Source organism: Haliotis asinina, chromosome 3, assembly GCF_037392515.1.
Source record: "Haliotis asinina isolate JCU_RB_2024 chromosome 3, JCU_Hal_asi_v2, whole genome shotgun sequence".
NCBI lineage: Eukaryota > Metazoa > Mollusca > Gastropoda > Lepetellida > Haliotidae > Haliotis > Haliotis asinina.
In genome coordinates, this window is record NC_090282.1 from 14567834 (window position 1) to 14586621 (window position 18788).

Genomic DNA, 18788 nt, shown 5'->3' on the forward strand with positions numbered 1-18788 from the left:
AAGGTAAATATATATGGAATCTCACATATAAATCAGCATGACAAGAGAATGATATAAAGTATTCTGTATTAGTCATTAGTTTTCCTTCTTCCTGTTTCGCAAGCCCAGCTGAACCACGAGTGCGTTTGCGGAAGTGGATTCGAATAATTTATGCGAATATAGATTTTTGAGAAACAAGAACGGGCATTTACTCCAGTTATTCCGGGACTATTTGTCGATGAAATAATTACACAGTACGTTATTTTATTCCAACACATTCGCAGATAAAAATCTGGAGCGCACAACTGGTAGAACAATGTGTCTAATTTGTATTACAAATTAGTAATTCAGAAACTCCCGCGAAATGACGTCATGCATATCCCACATGGTACCCAACATGCATTTCGCAGACAAAATGTCGTTCGCCATATTGTAAGACATTCCTATTGGGTCAACCTTTATCCGATGCAATCAAGGTTAGCATCATTTTGTATTTTATCTGCATGTTTATTTGTCATTTACGTAGAAACTGAGGGTATGTGACCCGATGCTATTTTTCTCTAAGCGGCAAAATTCACCCTGTAATGGCCGTCGTAATCACCTTCCTGGCTGTCTCCCGCCATGTTATTATTTGTTGATAATTCATAATTGAAAGGAGCGGCAAACCGAGTCATTCCTAGTATATTCAACTTCCGTTATATTTGCATCTTGCACAGGTTGACGCAAAGTGCTAGAATGAACAGTCAATGCCTGTTTCAAGTATGAACGAAGTTTCTTGGAACGACAGCCAAGGGATGTTGACAAATTCACGAGAAATGGCGGGGATAAGACAAAACCAAGGACCAGGTAGTCGATCGCAGGACGATGCCATGGTTGGCTACTTTTTCCAGAGGCCCCAATCGGATACGGAACTTATGGGTGGATACAATAATAAGCGATGGGCAGTTGGGGACGACAGTGTCATAGAACAGGTAATACCAAACTCTAGAAACATTTGTTTTCATTTTTGAGCGGCTTCCTGCATGCCTTGGATTTGTTTTTGTGTTTTTCTCGCAGTTTTACGTACTGTCAGTGGTCACTGTTGATGTATTATTGCGCAATGAATATACGCGCTTCATTTTATAACATTTTACTTTTGCAGTCGAGAGGCATGCAGGTTCAAGATTTAGAAAGAGACTTCCATGGATTGACACTCTCTCGTGAGGTAAGTGGCAGCCATTTTGGATCCTGGGTTTTCACACAAAGCAAACAAAGGCTTTGCAAGCTCCAACAACTTTGAACAAAAGGAGGAAAAAATATGCAACCTTGTATCATTAAGTAAGAGTTCGTACGTATTGTCAAGACTGTTTTACGTGTCTGGAGCCTGAAAATGATGTTGCATGACTTCATTGCTCCCCTAAGTGTTTACAAACTTTCTAGGTCAAGTAAAGTTCGTGCCATGGCATAGTGCAGTGAACGGGCATTTTCAGCCCTAATATTAACTTCTTTTCTCGAGAAGTGAAGTTATTTTGTGAAGAGGTTATACACAAATCAGTACAGAGTACATAATGCCAACTGTCAAAGGAGGGAGAGAAAGTAATCTTGACGAAAATTTCTTTAAAATTGTTGTGACACCTGGTTGATGTTGCACTAGTTGTCTGGGGAAGCCAGCTTGTCCGACTGTACACAAATATTGGCGCTGGGAATCCTGTGTTTGTTACTTGTAAATATCCAGTACACCCTTCCAAGAAACCCATTGTTCTAAGGTTCATGGATGTAAATTTTTGTTTGGAGAGATTATTTCCAAGTTTCCAAAGCCGTATTGCCAAATGCCTTTTGAAGACTGACTTCATAAAAAAATAAAATGTGCTGATAATTGTTCAAGCTGACACATCATTTACAACTTGCAGGAAGCATTTTGACTGTTGAAAAAATTGGATTTTATTTGCAGATATTTAGTTTGTAGACTAGTACTTAAAGATCAAATTTCATGTTTGTTTTGCTCTGAACAAATTAGAAATGTCTTAAGTATATAATGCCCATGAAATTCTAATCTACTTAAAGGTCATATGCAACCAAAAAATCAAACATACTTAAAACACAATTATCAATTATTCATGGCATATAATATACATTGCTGCTTGTGGAAATTCAAATGAACAAAATTATAAGTGCACAATCTCGATTCAAAAGTGCAGTATTTTGTACTAATGCTTACATCCCTCGAAACGAACCCAGTCATAGTGGGTGGATGCACACTTGAGTGTAATGACGGCTTCCAATTGGCTGGTTCATATGTTGATACGCAGAGGGCTTATTGCGTGTACAGAAAGAAGATCTATTTGATGGGCATTTTACACCTAAAATAAAGTCACAAGAAAGTAAGATTCTTTTCAGGATAACAACTTCATTTATTGTCGTTATCCATAAAGTATGTATATAGAGATTTTGGGTTTTGTAAAGTACATGTTCTCTGAATTTGCGTTAGATCAAGTCAAAAATCATATCAGTAGAGATGAACAACTGCGTGGCTGGAAACTGTCATTGGTCCAAGTACAAAGCAGGACTTGAAATTGACAAAAGTTTGCACCAGTTTGTCAGATCCAGTCATCCGAGAAAAATGGATGTAGTTTGTTTGCAACCCACAGACATGTCATGTGTACAAGCATCACACCTGCCTAATTACATAATGTGGCGGTGACAGGACTTGGATGCACAAGACATAAATCAGTTTATTTTGTTTATGGCGTATAGCCTGATAGGTGTTAAGTTCAAATTGTGGTCAGTGATTGAAGCTGTGTATATTGTCTTTAGCAGACAGACAGGCAGACATATGAGTGTCAATTAACCAGACTTTGAACTTGCTCTGTGACAGAGGCTGCTTATTACAATCAGCAAGTTTATTTAATTTTTACGTATTGAGTAGATTATTAACACAGTCAAGATTAGACTACTGCTCAGGACCTCATACTCCAGGCATGCATACTGTTGTAAGCTGCGCGAACCTATTCACTGCGCATGCATTATGGGTGCAGCGCAGCGCAGCACAGCAGTTGAAACTACTTTTTCCCCCAGCGTAGGGGAAAATTTAGTGAATCGTATGAACTCTGATTTCGGGGCTTTCTTTTCATTGTGTTTTTTTTTTCAACTTTATAGGTTGAATTGACATTTTTTATGATTTGTTTGTGATTTGAAGTGCATACCGAAAGGTATCAGAATCTTCAAAGTTGTATTTTACCTTGCATGTAACCTTTAATTAGAAACAGTACCTTAAAACAGCAACATATGAAGAACCAAATCTTTTTGAAATGATTGTAATGAAGATTTCACACGTTAAAGATTTGGACTACTTATTTACTGTTTTATGTCTGCACGCACTCTTACAAACCAACCACAAACACTGAATACATGAAATATTAGTGTTAAAATGTGACTAACTGAAATGTCGCACGCATTGCAGTAAAGAAGTTGACCATCCATAGAACTTGGTTTTCCCTTATCCATACTTCTAAAATGCCTTTCAAAGAAGTTACATTTATGCAATAACGCCGTGCAAATAGGTATGATATGTATCAAATCGTGACATGGGTATCATGATGCATATTGATTCCTGAAACTCATGTGTCGTGACATCCCTGGTTTTGACAATGTTGATGATACAGAGCTAGTGATGAATCATCCTTGATATCTTCAGGTATACTTTCTGATAGGTCTCCACTATATCCTGGATGCATCTGTAGGTCGGCCTGATAATTTTACCTCCTTTTGCTGGCTCTGCGTTCTCACAGTAGCCAATCAGCTGGGCCGCCCTTATAACTGAACTTGCCAGTGTCAACAAAGGTAGTGGTCATAGCTGTGAAGGTTTGCTCACAGTGCGACCAGATTTTGGGGAAGTCATACAGATAAATTTATAGGTTTTAAACTTTTAAAAAATATATTCAGAAACGTCTACCTCTTTCAGAGAACCTCTGCATGGTTTGTTTTGCCAAATTTAATCGGTTAGATAATATAAAAAGGGAAAGTGAGTTGTGATTGGTTCGCTTAACTTCCCACTGTAGGCACCTGAATGAATTTTTAAAAAAAACACGGCCAAGGCCTTGAAGGGAGGTAATAAATTATCAGGCTGAGCTGTAGGTGCATCCAGGGTATAGTGGAGACTTATTAGAATGTATAACCAGGAGATACCGAGGATGGTGATATAGCATTTAAATGGACTTCCACAAGTAAAGATGACAAATTTATAAAAGATCAGGACACATGGTTTAAATGGTTTTGAAAGAGAAGTTAGAATTGAACATGTTCAGGACTTTGACAAGTTTGGGAGGGGTTTGGGGTGGAAATCTGACAGTAACTACCCAATATGATTCAGGATTTCGAGGACCATAAAAGGTTACACTTTCTTCAAGCTTTTTGTTTTTTTGGATGGCTTAAAAATGACATCAGACATGATTTCTGATGTGCTGATCTGGAAAAGAATATTTGAAACTGTTATTTTACTCCGAGAAAAATATTCTAGCATTGTCATTTTTTCTGCAGGTTTGGTTTCTAAATGTAAAATATTATTATCCTAACTGATGTGATGGTGCAGGACAGTGTATTGCCAGATGTCTTGTACATGAAACAGTTTGACCCATCGCCGATGTGGTTTTGCATGATCTAGCTGCTTCATCCATGAAAATAGTTTGTTGACATCTAATTGTCCATGTTACAAATATGACTTTTAGTGAAACATGTGTGATCCTATTAGTAGAGATTGCAATCAGTCTCTACCAGTAGGACCTCAAATGTGAGCCGACTAGAAGAGATTGCAAGTTTTTCGTCTACCAGATCACAATCTTCACCCAGACACATAAGTATCCACTTTTAGCAACTATACTTCAAGAGTGAGTAGACGCAAAATTAACGTGATTGCTGTGAATAATGTAGACTGAAGATGCAAGTATCAGAGTCATATGATTTGGCTGCAATCAGTACAAACATTATTCAAAGATATTTTCAATGAAATTAATAATCTAGATTTCAAATGCAAGCAGACAATGTGTTTTGTTGTGAGACAAGACTAACAACAGGGTTAAATTGTGTACCCAAATACAGATTTGTTGATAACACACTATTTCCAATCTCTTGATAAGATGAACAAAGTTTGGTGGTAAGGCTTGTATATAGTACATACTGTTTTGATGCTGGTTCAAATAAGCACCGCAGCTTACATATGAGTCCGACTTATCTACCTTCATATGCAGTGCGCTATTTAAAAAACAAGTTGCAGACAGTTTGGATGATAATCAGAATTCTTGTCCTCTGAAAATTTCTTGTGAAACCCAACCAACCTTGATTAAAGCCAGTCCAACAATTTCAAATTGACATCATCATGAATTTGAAGAGAAAGAAGTGTCAGGGGTTCAAATTTCTTTTTAAAAGCCACTTGCCACAAGGCATGTGACTTAAAGAAAGTAACTTGTCCTGACTAATTTTTCACTTGCCCTGATTTTTATAACAAAATCATGATGTAATCAAGAAAGAATAAATCAAACTGGTATTTGATGTTAATGTTTTGCTGGACTATGTATCGAAAAGTGATAAATAGCAAAGAAAGACAATTGTACTTTATTATCATTAAGAAATTAAAGAGCTACATTTTGAGCAGATATGAAATGAAGTCCGAGTTTATTTGCAGTTTGAAAATGCTTGCAGAAATTACGTTACTTGTAGCCCATGGACAAGTAAGATACTATAATTTGATTGCCCGAAGTGAAAAGTGACTTGTCCTGGACGTCAGGTGATGGGATTTTGAACCCCTGAATGTAATGTAATTAAACATTAATATAATATTCTTGTCTGTCAGTGTCCCAGAAAATGAATCCCTGGAACTCCCGATTAGCACAGCTATTGTAGATTGATATTTTTAGGTTATCAATACATCTACAAGCAGTGTTCATGAATGGTGTTTCAGAGTAACAGGACATTGGGTCCTGCAATTTTCAGAAGACTGTCTGACCAACTGAAAATTCACAGGACCCACAGAATAAAAATTATACACATGTTTCAGTGCCTCTCAAGAATCTCACATTTAACATTTCTAATGACAGCACTGAAATTATGAATGAGTGTAAAATTTATTAACAGCAAACACATGGGTGCATGTGACGACTTCAGGCAAAATTATAGTGAAATACACAGTCAGGCACCAGGGCTGGTTGGTTGTAGACTTCTATCTGACCATACCCGTGAAGGTCCCGGGGTAGAATAGGCCTTCAGCAACCCGTGCTTGCCATAAAAGGCAACTATGCTTGTCGTAAGAGGCAACAAACGAGATCGGGTGGTCAGGCGCGCTGACTTGGTTGACACATGTCATTGGTTCCCAATTGCACAGATTGATGCTCATGTTGTTGATCACTGGATTGTCTGGTCCAGACTAGATTATTTACAGACTGCCGCCATATAGCTGTAATATTTCTAAGTGCAGCATAAAACTAAACTCACACTCACTGTATCTGACCATTGGTGAATCTGCCAGATTTGTCAGAGGGTCAGACAGTATCCGTGAACACTGCTGCAAGCAGGCATCCTGCTGAAAATGACCCATCAATAAGTCTCACTTTCATACTCAATCAAAAAATTAACAGGGCTAGCAGGTCTGGTGGTGATGGATGATAATTTTGAGTCTGTCACAGAGATTTTACCTCATTTATGTGAAGGCTTCAAGTACCATAAACTAGCTATTTTGACTGCTGTATTAAATTCACATGCAACCAAAAAATCAAACATAATTAAAACACATTTATCACTTATTCATGACATATAATATACATTGCTGCTTTTGAAAAAACAAATAAACACAATTATAAGCGTAAAATCGCGATTCAAAAGTGCAATAATTTGTACTTGGGCTTACTTCCCCCGAAACGAAGCCCTCGGGAGACCGAACCCAGTCATAGTGGATGGATATGCACTCAAGTGTAACGACGGCTTCCGATTGGCTGTTTCATTTGCTGATATGCTGAGGGCTGATTGTGTGTACAGAAAGATGATCTGTTTGATGGGCATTTTAGAAGTATAGCCAGTCACAAGAAAGTAAGATTCTTTATGGATAACAACTTCTTTTTGTGTACTTGATGCGTCGTTTCAGTATGGATTCATATACTGTTGTCAAACAAAATCATATACACGAAAAGAAGTTGTTATCCATGAAGAATGTTTATACAGATATTGGGTTTAGAAAATACATGTTCTTTGAATTTGCCCTCGATCCAATAAAAAAATCATGTCAGTAGAGATGGTTAACTACTGCGTGGCTGGAATCTGTCATTCGTCCAAGTACAAAGCAGGACTTGAAACTGACAAGAGTTTGCACAAGTTTCCGTCAGATCCAGTCATCCGAAAAAAGTGAATGTAGTTTGTTTGCAACCCACAGACATAAAAATATGTCATGTGTATCACACGTGCCTAATTACATAATGTGGCAGACACGGGACTCGGGTGCATGAGTCATAAATCAACTTATTTTCTTTATGTCGTATAGTCTGATAGGTGTTAAGTTCAAATTGCATGTGGTCAATGATTAAAGCTGTGTATTGCATGTTGTCTTTAGCAGACAGGCAGGCAGTCAGACATATAGGTGTGAATAAACCAGACACTGAGCTTTCTCTGAGACAGAGACTGCTTACCACAATCAACAAGTTGTTTTACGTAACGAGTAGATTATTTACTTGTTTATGTACACAACCAAGAGTAGACTACTGCTCACGACCTCAGACACTGGTCATGCATACTATTTCAAGCTCCGCGAACCTATTCACTGCGCATGCGTTATGAGCGCAGCGCATCACAGCTGTTGAAACCAGTTTTCCCCCCAGCGCTGGGGGGAATTTAGTGAAACGTTTGAACTCCAATTTCGCGGGCTTTTTTTCATTGCGTTTTTTTCCACTTTATAGGTTGAATTGGCATTTTTTATGGTTTGCTTCAGTAAGTGCATACCGAAAGGTACCAGAATCTGCAAAGTTGTGTTTTACGTTGCATGTGACCTTTAACATTATGGTTATGTACACTTTGGCATTACGTTCAGTGTAGACAGCAGGGAAAAAAAGCTTGGTGTTCCTAAGACGCATTGTCTTTGGAATCATAAGTGTGCGTGAGAGGAGGTACTGGGTTTCCAATAAAATTTGAAAAATTCCTTACATTTCATAACATTTTGGCATTATTTGCAAGTACAATTAGCCGAGATAAACATCTATTTTGTTTTCTTGTCGAAAATAGTCTATGGTTGCCTGTTGTTTCACAAACCATCAGTTCACATGCCCACAAGTCGTCATTGTTTTTTTAATGGTCACTTGCAAAATACAACTTAGCAGATTCTGATTCCTTTTGGTATAGACTTACAATAACAAATTAACAAAAATGTAAATTCTACATTGAAGTTAAAAAATACACAATGTGAAAAAAGCCTGCGAGGTTGGAGGTCAAGCGATTCACTAATTTTCCACCATGTCAAAAAGGACGATGTTACTCCTCAACTTCATGGGAATTAAGGAAATTATTTACAAACATAACTACCAAGAACAAAATTATTTACAAACATAACTACCAAGAACAAAATTATTTACAAACATAACTACCAAGAACAAAATTATGTACAAACATAACTACCAAGAACAAAATTATTTACAAACATAACTACCAAGAACAAAATTATTTACAAACATAACTACCAAGAACATAAAACGATTTACGTGCAGAGCACACACAGAATATATTGTGCATGGAATGTAGATATAAGTGAAACATGTTTTTCCATTACATTACATTCAGAAATGATGAATGACACTATGTTCTTTTCCTTACAGTAATTAGTAATCTTCCTTACAGTAATTAGTAATCTTGTAGACCCGAGACGGTCTGGGGTAGAATAGGCCTTCAGCAACCCATGCTAGCCATAAAAGGCGACTATGCTTGTCGTAAGAGGTGACTAACAGGATTGGGAGTCAGACTCTCTCCTTGGTAGACACTTGTCATCGGTTACCAATTGTGCAGGTCTATGCACCCGCTGTTGATCACTGAATTGTGTGGTAAAAGACTCGATAATTTACAGGCTGCAGCCATATTGCTAGAATATTGCTGAGTGCGGTGTAAAACTAAACTCACTTACTCTGAACCAGACAGTCTTGTGATTGGCATAACTAAGGTACAACATCCTACACACTATACGTTGGACATCCCTGAGTTTGACAGGCAGTAAAGTTGCCTAGAGAGTAAAGTAGTCACTGGTCATGCAGAGACGCTGGTGTCAGTCATGTGAGAAGCACACTTCTGGAGTCCTCTGTCCTGATACTGCTGGAATATTGCTAAAATAACTAAGCTTGCTCACTTGCTTAGTCTGACTGCCTAATGAAATGCCTCAGTGACAAAATGTTCAGAACCAGAATCCCCAGAACAATGATTGAGTGTATACTTGTATGTATGGCATATGTGCATTGTAAGACATGATGAACCAGCTCCTATACAGAATGTACACACCATTAGACACTATGATGAACCTTATGATCAGTGAGCGGTGGGGTAGTCTTGGGTTAACGTGTTACCTCATCATGCTGGGTTCAGTTCCCCATAATTGACTTGCTCAACTTATGATCAATCACTGTGGTGTTAAACTAAACTATTCAGTACTTTGTGAGGGATAATGTTCACTCACTAGTAATCTATCGCAACACGTAAAGCATTCATACGACCCAGTCTTTGTATTTTCGTTGCATTTTAAGATATGTAATGGAAACCAAAGTTGATAGTTATTAAACCTGGTTTATGTGTCATTCAGAAAGGCTGTTGATAAAACGATCAAGACCCAAAGTTTCACCATGCTATTAGTTATGATGCATGATATAACAAGGTTCTGAGACCATCAAGAAACGATTTCAAGTGGTCCAACTACTTTTAATAAATGTGTTCAGAATGTCATTAAATAAATTGTATAAACTGATCATTGAAATCAACCCCAGCATTCATAAAAGTTATCCATAGAATACTATGTCCATCCTTTTGTACAATCATGTAAGTCAAGTCACTGACAGACAATGTTTAATGCAACAAAAAATCCACATGCATGAAGTACATTTGTCACAAGTCATAACATAGCACAATGCATCCATTAAGTTTCAGTATTTAAGAATAGATAGCGATTTCCTTCTTAGTGCATTCCCGATACCATTATTTTGCTCCAAACTTTGGTCTAAATGTTATCGATATTATCAGTCCTGTGGGCCACACAATAGAAAAAGTTAATTATAATTCACAAATGGTTTTGACATCCATGTCATGTTTCGTCAGCTATGCCTTGCAAGACTAGTCACTATGTCCACTTTGTTCTGCAGATCAAAACACAGCTATCAACAGCAACAAGAAAAAAGCCCATTGATTAAGATGTTGATTTGCAGCTCATGCAAATATAATTAACCTTTTTTGGTACATAACTTCAATCTTTCTCAAACTGAACACAGCTCATTGGTGATTTCTGTCCTGAACATTAAAACGTTGAACTGTTGTCTTTTAGAATGCGTGAGTGTATTTTACACCTCACTCAGCAATATTCCACCTCTATGGCGGCAGTCTGTAAATAATCGAGTCTGGACCAGATAGTCCAGTGATCAACAGCATGAACATTGTTTTATGCAATTCGAGTACAATGCTATGTCATGCAGCCTGAATTTCTGATACCGATAGTTTTTCGTTTGAACCTTTTTCAGCTTGCAGAAGGACTGGTCAAGTTTCTAATGTATGTTTTAGTTTTGTCATTCAGAAGTATGGCGTAAACTCTTGGTTCATGTTATTATAGGATTAGTTTGTTGTTGTATAGAACAAGTAAACCATCTGGGATGTATACAGATAAAGTTTGATAAGTACGTGCTTTATTCATCCCTACCAGGATGACAACATTCATATCCATGATGGTGTTGACAAGTGGTTTGAGTGTTTGCTCTTCAGGTGGAAGACAAGCTTTGGGTACAATGCCTGAAGCCTATTTCTCGTGTTGTTTCCTGCCATAATATGGCGGGAATATTGCTGAACATGGCATGAGACTGAACTCGCTCATATCTGAGGTGGGGCAGATTCCCATGCCACTGCAAATTTTGCAGCTTTTAGTAGGCATTCGTGTATCAGTGGAAGAAACTGAAACAATTCTTAACGTTTGTTCGCTTGCTGTGTTAGGAACAAACTAATCTTCCTGGTTGAGATAGACTTTTCACTCATTAGTAGACACCTTTACTGCTCTTGACAAACATGAACTGGTGATGGAATTAGCCTTTGGGTTATGGCATTTGGTCATGATGCAGAAGCAGTGCATGCAAATCACACATAGGTACAGTGTGTAAAATCAATTTGTGATTTTCCCCTGCCATGGTATTGCAGAAATATTGCTATAAGGAACATAAAACCATACTCACCCATTATGCATTAATAGTCATTCTTGCACAATTACAAAAATTGAAATGGGTTGTTAAATGTTTTATGCGTGTCTTTACTATCTCAGAATAAATTATTAGTATAAAGATATATTTTCTAAGTCCACTGAAAATATCAGTTCGAATGTATCAGACTTGGATCTTGAAAAAATGATTGTTGCTTTGGTAGTTTGTGACCTGTAAAGAGAGGTGAATTAACAATCTGAAATGTTTTCCCTATTTACCTGTGAAATAGTACATAGTGTGTGATCATGTGCGTGGATTTGTCAGTCACTGGATTGTCTTGTCCAGACAAAAGAGTGCGCTGTCTGCCTTTCAGCAAATGCAATCTTTGAACTTTGCAGTTCAGACAGACATGTTAGATAAAATGCATCAAAAATATATATTTATAAATACATATGCCACTATACTGAAACTTTGGAATATGCTGTCTCTATTCAGATACATTTCATACATGAATGGTTATTAGTCGTGATGATTTAGATTTTTATTCAGTGTTGTTGGTGTGTGAAAAAACTCATGCTCATGTGTTTATTCCGAACAAAGAATTTATTAATGTGACTATAAATCCTTAGAGAGGAAAAGGCTTTGATGCTTATTGGAACAGAATTGCACTTAACATAATGCTGATATTGCATCGGTAATATATCTGTGAAATTGAAGAAAAATGAACATAAGATATCCCAGTATTGTCTGAAATATATTTTACTTGTCTTCCCCTCCTCCTCCTCTCCCTTCTCCCCCTTAGTTTGAACCCCAAATAAGAAGGCAAGTGGTTAAAATCCTTACCTATCTGTGGAGCACCTACTTGTAAATACTTGTCATGGACATGTTTCATGATGATCTTAAAATACTTAGAATTGTAGTGAAAAGTGAATGTGCAAGGTATATTCATGTCTGATCTAATAGTGGGTTTTAAAAGTTCGATGATTTTCCAAAATTAGTATGTCTGATGTGTTCCTCGCCTTTGTATCCCTCCATCACAAGTATCCCCAGCGATAAATTGATTTTTGACAAATGCATGCTCGGTGCAGCAGCCTTAAGTTAAAATGGTCCATTGTATGACTAAGACATGACACTGGTTACCATGGCAACCTGACTCAGCACTGGAGGGATAAATTACTAGCTAGGATTATGTCATAGTGGAAGGAGAGAGAGGCAATGTTTCTCTTTGATTTGGTGGGTACTCAGAATTCATGTTGTGTGCTGTTATTTGTATTGTATAAAAATAAATGTTATTCATTTCAAGGAAAACTTAACACTAAAGATAAATGCAGAAATACTAGATTATGGGAAAACAATGAACTGGTGGGGGAAGTTTCCATCAAGCACAACAGTTCATTTCCTTCAAAACCATTTAAGAGCATATCATCCAATCATTTGTTTTGCATATGTTTCTTGTAAATAACCGCAAGAACATGTGGAATACTTGTTAGTCATGATTCATTTTTGACACATTATCTATCTTGTCAGTCTCTGACATGGAGAGGGGAATTAGTTTGTTTTAACCTGAAGTGACCCATCAGTGTGTTTATGCGTGTTTTAAGAGTTTGTTTTTGTTTTTTGTTTTTTTCTGTTACATGTATTGTTGAAATAAAATAATTTAAATAATGGAACTTTACTCATGACTGAAGAACATACTATTTTCCATGCAGGCATCTTGCTCTGTTAAATCTTTTGTATATTGCATGAGAGGGTAGGTTTTGCATTGACTAATTAGTTTGAAAACTGGATGATTAATCAGTTACTATTTTTCCATATTTAGACAAGGGATTATGTGTTGTCCTTATCAGAATGTAAGATAATTCCCATATGAAGTCTAACTGTGTGCGACTGTTTAATCTACAGAAGGCTGATGTAGGCCTGAGGCTATTTGTTTTAATAGTCTATCTCAGTCCTTTCAGAAACTTGTTGCTTGGCTCAAAACAAATGTTAAAATGCCCACATGGATATTATCAAGATTCAAATTCAGATAAAGCACCTCTTTGCATACAAGAGGAGGACAGAAAAGTGGGCATTGTAGATTGAAAGTAAGTTTGATTACAAGAAAACAAGAACCTCCATGAATTCTGTAGCTGATAGTTGTATTTTTGATTCAGTACCTTCATGTTCCATATACAAACATTTGCAAAGAAAAAAAATATAATGTTAGCATTTATTTTTGTTTTCTGCACATATTTTTTTTATGATGGAAATCAGGGTATTTAGGGGTACTGTTTCAAGTGTTGGAGGCTTACAGCTGGAGGCTTGGTTGTAGCACATGTTACATAAGTAGTAACGGTTCTGGGTGAATGAATGAAAGCTGCATCATTTACATTTGATCCTCACGGCTGACTATTAGTTAACTAGAAGTCGACCTCACTCAAAACAATTTTGTGCTTGGTAATCAAACTCAGTCAGCCTAACTCTCATGTCCCTCAAATGAGACTATGGGTGACAACTACTTCTGACAACACACAATAGCCAGCAAACTAGTAGACTGTTACTCTTCATGCATCATCACATGAGCTTTTTGCCAAAGTGGGGTATGACTGAAAAAAACATCCATATGAAAAACTTTTTGTTTGTGTTGAAATGTGTTCTGTAAATTTCAAAATTGCTTTTGTTAGAATATGAAAAATAGTGGAGATTGTTGGGATACGCTGTCTATGAAAGACTACATTACATTGTTTAAATGTATTGAATTAATGTTAGGAAGTGAACTTATTTTCACTGTCAAATATATGTTCATTTGCATAAATCTATTTGATGTCTGTATACATAAATGAAACATGTCTTTATAAGAATGATTTTAAACAGACAATGTATTTTTGTCCAGAATGGTCTAAAATCAAACATTTTATGTCTTTAGTTCAAGTTTTGAGAAACTTTGTATTTGGAATCATAAGCTAAGGACAGATGCTTATATCGTTGATACTCCCAGCCACGTTATTCAATGGGATAATGTGTTTTATGAACCACAGCAAGAACTGAGGTGGTGATAGGCATTTATGTATGCTTTTCACCATTGTATTATTTGCAGCAAGAACATGAAACAATTATAATTTTGTTAATAACCATTATAAATATTGTTTGTAACATAATAAGAAAATATTCTGCCCCAAATGGGCCAAAGGTATTCTCAACGATGAATGACTGATGAAGAGGCTAGTAGTCATGAAGTTTTGCTGAAAGAAATATTGAAGTTGTATAAAACTTCCTTTCTTTTGAGTGTGATTATTTATAGACTGTTCTTGAATATTTGGCTAAATGTCTGGGAAATATTTTTTTGTCCAGATCAATCCTTCAAAGAAGATATGGGAGGTTGGCGAGGAAGGGCACAAGGGAGGGGACGGAGGCAAAAGTGGCATCTTCACAGGGCACCACCCCTGGACAACACGCGACGATACATGGAGTGGACCAGGTCTGTGTTTTTCATACATTATTCCATGCAAAGTACAAATAAGTTTGTTAACCCGACCTCCATTTATCCCACTGTTGACTTTATCCGATGCTTTTGTTGGTAAGATATTAAATAAACATAATTCAATCTCAATTATTTAATCTGGCATCTTCATTAATCTGACAGTTTGCTGAACAGCAGATGTCGGATTTATAAAACTTGACTGTATATGTGGACATGTAACACACAAGAACCTGTCATGTCTTTTTGTCGCTGAAATCAACACTGAGCTTAAGCCCCTGTCAGTAGCTCTCAAATATATTTTCTGATTTCAGAAACCAGTGCTCTTGGTGTGAATATGGTTGAGTATGTGCTTGGCGGCTCGCCTACAGGGAAAGATATGGAAGGAAGAATGAGGATGAAAGGGGCTTTTGTAAGTCGTTTTCAGAATACAGTAAGTGTTGAAACTAAAACTTCATTATTTACTGCAAAGCCATGAACTGCTTCCTGCTGCTGTCATCTTGATCTTCAGTTGATGTTTCTTTTAGCTTGACTGATTCAAAGATTTGTTAGGGACTTCCATAACTGAGTGAATCAAAGGCTCAAAATTATTTTCTGTTTGGTATGGACAATTTCTATATTGTGGCAAGTAGATTATTTGTGGTGCATTTTGTTGAATTATATTTATTTACGTAACATTCTGTAGAATAAATCTTTGATAGGCATTTAGCCATTTGCTGCTTTACACATTTGGCTTCATTACACATATTTAAACATAGTTCTGTTTTATAATCCGTTTAAACAATCATGGACGTGATGAATAGTTTGAACTGTAGGTTCATAAGAACATGCAGTTAAAATTCTTCAGTGTGAAAAGCATCAAGTCAAAGGGTCCTTACCATTACCTTATGTTTTATGATATAAGACTGAGAAAAAAAAGATTTAAAAGTGATATTCAGGAACCCATGCTTGTCACAAGGGGCGAGTAAGAGGATCAAGTGGTCAAGTTCGCTTGATTTGGTTGACACTTTACCATGTCCCAGTTACATAAATTGATGCTCATGCTTTGAATCACTGCATTGTCTGGTCAAGACTCAATTATTTACGGAATATTGCTTTGTGTATATCCTCATTCGCTCAGTAAAATGTAGTCTAAGTAAACTTATCCTCGGTACATTTCGTTACACTCCACCTTATGGGAGGTGGCATGAGGTAACTTTTGAGATTGACCGATCAGAACACAGCTTACCAAATTGCGAAAGTGCACATTTTCACATCCCTTATGAACTCTTCATCTCGAAAAGGTTCGTGCCAGAATGATTCTGATTACTATTTAGCGTACGATCGCTTCCGGGTGATGCACACGGCTTACGTACAGCCATGACAACGGTGGAGTAAACAGTCGCTGAAAATATTCAAGGATCTTATCTTGCGGAAATATTAGCTAATGGTAACCATGTCATCAGAAGCCCCAAAGCAGGTCAAATAACTGTGTTATTAGAGTTGTGACGATTAATCGATACGCAAGTTATCGCGATTCAAGAGCTGCACGATACGATACATCAATACGATTGTCGTGTATCGATTCAACATGATACTTACATACTTAGCAGTCTCTCCCCTTCTATTTAGATTTTCGTGGAAGTTACCGCCATGGACATGCTCTGACTGAAATAATTTTCACAAATTTATTTTGTTATCTGTGCAAAAAAGCCAGTTGTGCCAATGTTGATCCCTGCTGTTCCATTTATTTTGGAAACACTACTTTACTGACAAATGCTAAACATTTTTAATAAAATGTCTTTCATGATGACGTGCTATTTTTCTTGGGAGAAGAATACCTTCCCTGAAATAACATAACAGCACATTATTTCCAGTACTTTTGTTTTTCTGTATACAAGGTGTATACAAAATATCGTGATACATATCGTATCGTATGTATCGGACTACCAGTATCGCGATACGTATCGTATCGTGGCATGGGCGTATCATCACAACTCTGTGTTATATGCTGATTTTTGTTTGTGGAGAGATCTGTCAGTGACCTGAATATTTTGAAAGTTCCTCTGATCCCTAAATAGTAGCTGTTGTCTGATTGGTTAAATCTATTTAACCGTCTTGCATTTGATTGAACTGTCATTGGTTGCTCAGAGGTTACCTGACGCGACCTTCTACTAGGTTTTGTTAGATTCAGTAGTGGAGTGTAACGAAATACACTGAGACGAAGTTTACTTAGACCGAGTAAAATGGTATTGCTTGATGTTATGATTTAGTAGAAATTGTTATGAGAATTAGAAATTACATGAATATAAACCAAATGTTTCCAAGCAGTATACATAAATCATCGTAACATGCAAGTATTTAGCAACAAACGATTAAATTGCATTTAACAATCAAAAGGTTTCTTCATATTGGAGCTTCAAAAGATACAGTGAACAGAAATATTTACTTTGTTATGGCTCACCTCTTCAGCCTGTAGCAGCCCAGGATCCAAGTATCGTGGAAGCATCTACTGAAAAGAAGAGCAAGACGCCATCACCATTTGAGGATGATGGTGGTGACCGCGGAGAAGAGAATAAAGACTTGCAGCAGAACGGAATCCTGCAGAATGGATTGGATGATGGTCAAGGGTTCAGGTGAGACAAGCAACCAGTTTACCTTCATTTATAATTCCTGATTAAAAGCAAGTGTTTATTTTGGGTGGCCTTATTTATAAATGTTTTTTTTTGTTTTGTTTTGTTTTTTGTTTTTTTATTTGTTGACCTAGAGCCGTGTGGTTAAGGCAGTGCATTTGCCATCCTATAGATCCAGATTGATTTGCCACAGTGATATACTTTGTCATTTCAGTTTCTTTCTTTTTCTCTCCTCCCCCAGACCTGATGTTGCTAGAAAATTCCTTAAAGCAGCATTTTTTTAAAAAGTATGGCACTGCATGTTTATGTGATGTACCTGCCGTACTGGTTAGAAATGTGTAGCTAGAACATTTGAACAGTATTACTGTGCAGTCTGTAGTCATCCTGTGGTAAAACCATCAGTAAATAATGGGTACGCAAGAATGTTTGGGTGTTCATATGTAAGTATGTCGTGGAAATATGACTGGCATATCCTGTGTCAGTAAATGTGTTTCTTCATATCCAGCAGAACATTTGCTGAAGAAAACTATTTAATCAATATTGAAATGTCCTTTTCCCGATAACTTGTAGCCTTGTAAGATAAACTAGAACACTTCAGGTGTTCTTGCTGATTGTGTTCCGTGCATATTTCATGTTGAGCATCATTGGAAAATAATCTTTTCATAATGGTGTATCCTTTGCTCCACAGAGGAGGGAGCAGACAAACATCCCCGACTGGTGACGAAGGCAAGGTGCCTCCCACACAGCTTCAGCTGGACCCCAGTAAGATACAGCTGAAGCCAGATGGGGACTTCCTGGATCAGCAGCCCTCGCTTGTCGTACATCAGCAAGGCTTTCAGCTGGACACCCCTCAGTTTGAACCTGTTGGCATTGATCCAGGGCAGTTTGACTACAGCAGTCAACTCATGCCTTCAATGGATAGTCCAAATTTCAACATGGACTACAACCAGGTAGGTACACAATTCATGCATGTTTCTTCATCTGACAGTTTCCTCTGTCATTAGCAGATTATCATCAACTTGAATTCAGTGAATAATCCAATCATGTGGACTGCCGCCAAACAAGTTTAATGATCACTGATTTTTCATATTTATTTGAAAATGAATTCTTTCTGTATTGAAGAAAATGTAAAATTGTTTTTTGTTGGACAAATATTTGAGTTAAATCTTGAAATGGATTTGCATTCATTTCTTTGGTATTGTTCAGCTCCTGCAGCGTCAGCAACAACAGCAGCAGCCCATAGCTGTACTGACCCAACAGCAGTATGCATTAGCAACACAACAACAGCAGCTGGGTAGGTACTTGATTGTTGTGAATCTTTTTTTGTTCAAACTTTCTGTGTGTGCATGCTCCTGACTGACA

General features: G+C 37.2%; 1 protein-coding gene across 4 annotated transcripts in view; it reads left to right on the forward strand.

The window, feature by feature from the left end:
- The first annotated feature begins 351 nt into the window (after positions 1-351).
- LOC137277520 (pumilio homolog 1-like) overlaps positions 352-18788 on the forward strand; it is a 39869-nt gene continuing 21432 nt past the window's right edge. For all 4 annotated transcript variants that reach the window (XM_067809288.1, XM_067809289.1, XM_067809291.1 and 1 more), the window contains exons 1-8: positions 352-455; positions 696-950; positions 1121-1183; positions 14688-14814; positions 15129-15247; positions 17266-17429; positions 18115-18376; positions 18633-18720. In XM_067809288.1, coding sequence (XP_067665389.1) covers positions 726-950; positions 1121-1183; positions 14688-14814; positions 15129-15247; positions 17266-17429; positions 18115-18376; positions 18633-18720 — 1048 coding nt within the window. In that variant the 5' untranslated portion in view covers positions 352-455; positions 696-725. The remainder of the gene's footprint in view (positions 456-695; positions 951-1120; positions 1184-14687; positions 14815-15128; positions 15248-17265; positions 17430-18114; positions 18377-18632; positions 18721-18788) is intronic.